A 2,572-nucleotide genomic window follows, 5' to 3' on the forward strand; every position below is an offset into this window, starting at 1 on the left:
CCATTCCTTTGCAGCCTCTGCATCACCTTCTTTTATTGTACTCGTAGGTGAGTATTGTAAGGAATGAATAATATTGGCGTAGATATCTAGTTGGTTCTTTTTCAGGGGGTTTTTTAATCTTCTACTCGTAGCAGCCCAAGGAAACTTTTAGCTAAGTTTATTTACTTATTTGGTAGGGACTACAAAATGGTAGAGTCTGTGTTTTATTACCTAGAACAACATTGGAAAAAAAAGTTTTTATGGGTACTAATATTATGTTTATCTGTGGTAGTACTTACCAGAAATATTGGCAAAGCACAAAGTCAAAGTTGCGATGGCACAGCCCGAAGCTAGAGCGGTGGCCAAAGACACAGCTGAGGCCGAGGCGCCGACGCCGGCGCCGCCAGCCGCACCGCACACTATGAACACGTACAGGAACGAAGCCGCGCACTCCGCCACCACTGCCTTCCACAAAGACAAGGTCCTCACTTCCATCCTCGCCGGCACCCGCCCGGGCAACGCGTCATTCGTGTTCGCATTACTACGTAAACACTCCAACTTTTCAAACAACGTTACAATATGCTGTTCCAAATGGTCATCTGGTATCGAAAAGGTTTGCTCACCCATTGTGAAAAAAAAATAACACTAATTTTAAAAAAATCCCGGCAGCATCACGAAAAGAAAAAAAGTTAAAAAACAAAAGTAATTTCCGGAATGGAATTCGCGCGCGAAAGTAGAGACTGCGTTCGAAAACGACCTCCAACGAGCCACCCACGCGACCGGACGACGCGATCGCTGTGAGCCGGAGTGAATGAACAGGGATTGAATGGGCGTCGAGCGGGGGCGCCGCACACATCCCGACTATCCCGGCCCGACTCCCGACACTTGTTACACCCCGCCCCCGGACCTGCACTTCGCGAGGGTGTAATCAATTCACCAGCTCGCCGAGCATCACAATAGCACTTAATTAGATAAACATTATCGCGTTGCATTTTTGTGTTGTTAAAAAACTGGCTCATTGCCGAAATAATACTTATTTGCATCTGGTTACATTTAAATGAAATTATCTGCGCCTGTGCCATATGGGATTTCCAATTACTGTTCAAGCATTTGCTGCCGAAATCGTTAAAAAAAAATAGAATGGCATTTGAGTTATCTGCAAACCAACGTAAAAGCAAACTCCGGCGAATAATCTCAGTCTCAGCAACTGTCATCTAAGCTCCTAAGTTCTCTTTTAAATAGTAAAGTGATTCAAAGGTATTTTTGTAACACCTGTGATAGAGTGTGCCCGAAGCACGACTCGGTTAGTAATCGTTTTCCATAAAAAAGCTTAAAGCGTTTTCATTCGTGACGTGAACTTGTTATTTGGTCGTGCTCCGGGTACTTACTGATTATGGAATTCAATTATTGATTAATCTGCTAAATGTCGATGTTAAATTTCTCTGCAGAAAATGCATAATTACTTATATCATTAATTTCGTAAACTTCAGTAAACAAAGTGCAGTGATCATAGCAGCGACGGAGAATTATAGCTATAAATAAAGACATAGGCGTTAGTACTCACTCAATACTCAGATTACGTTATTTGCTTCCCGCAGCGTTTTATAGTGTATTTTAGGTGTATAATAATAAGTGACTGACTATAATACCTAGTTTAATTCAATATCAACCCTTGTATTTTAATCTATACCACGCGGCTCTCCACTATTTATGCCTAAAGCGTACCCTCTGTTTCTTTGGACACATTACGCGGTCTCCAAGGCATTGTTTGGAGAAACAAATTATCTTGGGACAAATGGAAGGCAGACGTGTTCGACCCAGGAACGAGATGGTCAGACGCGATGAGAAGGACGGCGGGCGGAAGCCTGCATCGTGCGGTCCACACAGATTATGACCGTAGTCTGTGGAGGAACACTATAATGTGGTCACGATCCTCATCAGTGAGAGACCGAGGAAGAAGAATAGGAATTTTAATCGAAAATCATTTATTCAGTTTTTGAAACATTTTTTCATTCATAGATGCTCAAGGTTCGGCCAAACCAACTCTTTCAACCCAACTTAGGTCTCCAGCGCGGGTTTTTTGTACACAATCAATAAATACATGTCCACATTCAAAATTAATTTTTTTTGCGGCTTAATGTTGACCCAGCTTTCTGAATATCGACTGGAGAGAACTGGGAGACAACATTCTCAGGCGCGGATCCACCGTTGTGGGCACTGTGGGCATGCCCACAACCATAATTTGCTTGTTTTAATTTATTATGATCTATTGATAAAATCGATAGGCTTATGATAAAAATGGCTCACTGATGAGCCTTTAAAAAATCGAGCGTGATTGAGCGTGAGTTAGTACTCCAATCCAACTCTCACTTTGCTAATTTTTGGTGGCTGTGCCCACAACCTTTTTTGAGGGCTGGATTCGCGCCTGAACATTCTAAGCCTGGAGACCTGGAAACCGTCCTGTGAATATGCTATGAAATAACGTTATAACGGTACTACTTGTTGTGTGTGGGTCCTTAAAACCATAAACTATTGCATTCAATGACAGTTATGTTGACAGCTTGAAAATAAAGCGCCCTCTGTCACAGAAATT

The 2,572-nt window shown here is 42.4% G+C and overlaps 1 protein-coding gene across 1 annotated transcript in view; it reads right to left on the reverse strand.

Annotated features, from left to right (window-relative positions):
* The window catches only part of LOC135074168 (neurogenic protein big brain), a 93,882-nt gene extending 93,069 nt beyond the window's left edge, over positions 1–813 (reverse strand). The window contains exon 1 of the mRNA XM_063968475.1: positions 279–813. Coding sequence (XP_063824545.1) covers positions 279–606 — 328 coding nt within the window. The 5' untranslated portion in view covers positions 607–813. The remainder of the gene's footprint in view (positions 1–278) is intronic.
* Positions 814–2,572: the final 1,759 nt, after the last annotated feature.

The sequence above is a fragment of the Ostrinia nubilalis genome, chromosome 1 (genome assembly GCF_963855985.1).
Source record: "Ostrinia nubilalis chromosome 1, ilOstNubi1.1, whole genome shotgun sequence".
NCBI classification, from domain to species: domain Eukaryota; kingdom Metazoa; phylum Arthropoda; class Insecta; order Lepidoptera; family Crambidae; genus Ostrinia; species Ostrinia nubilalis.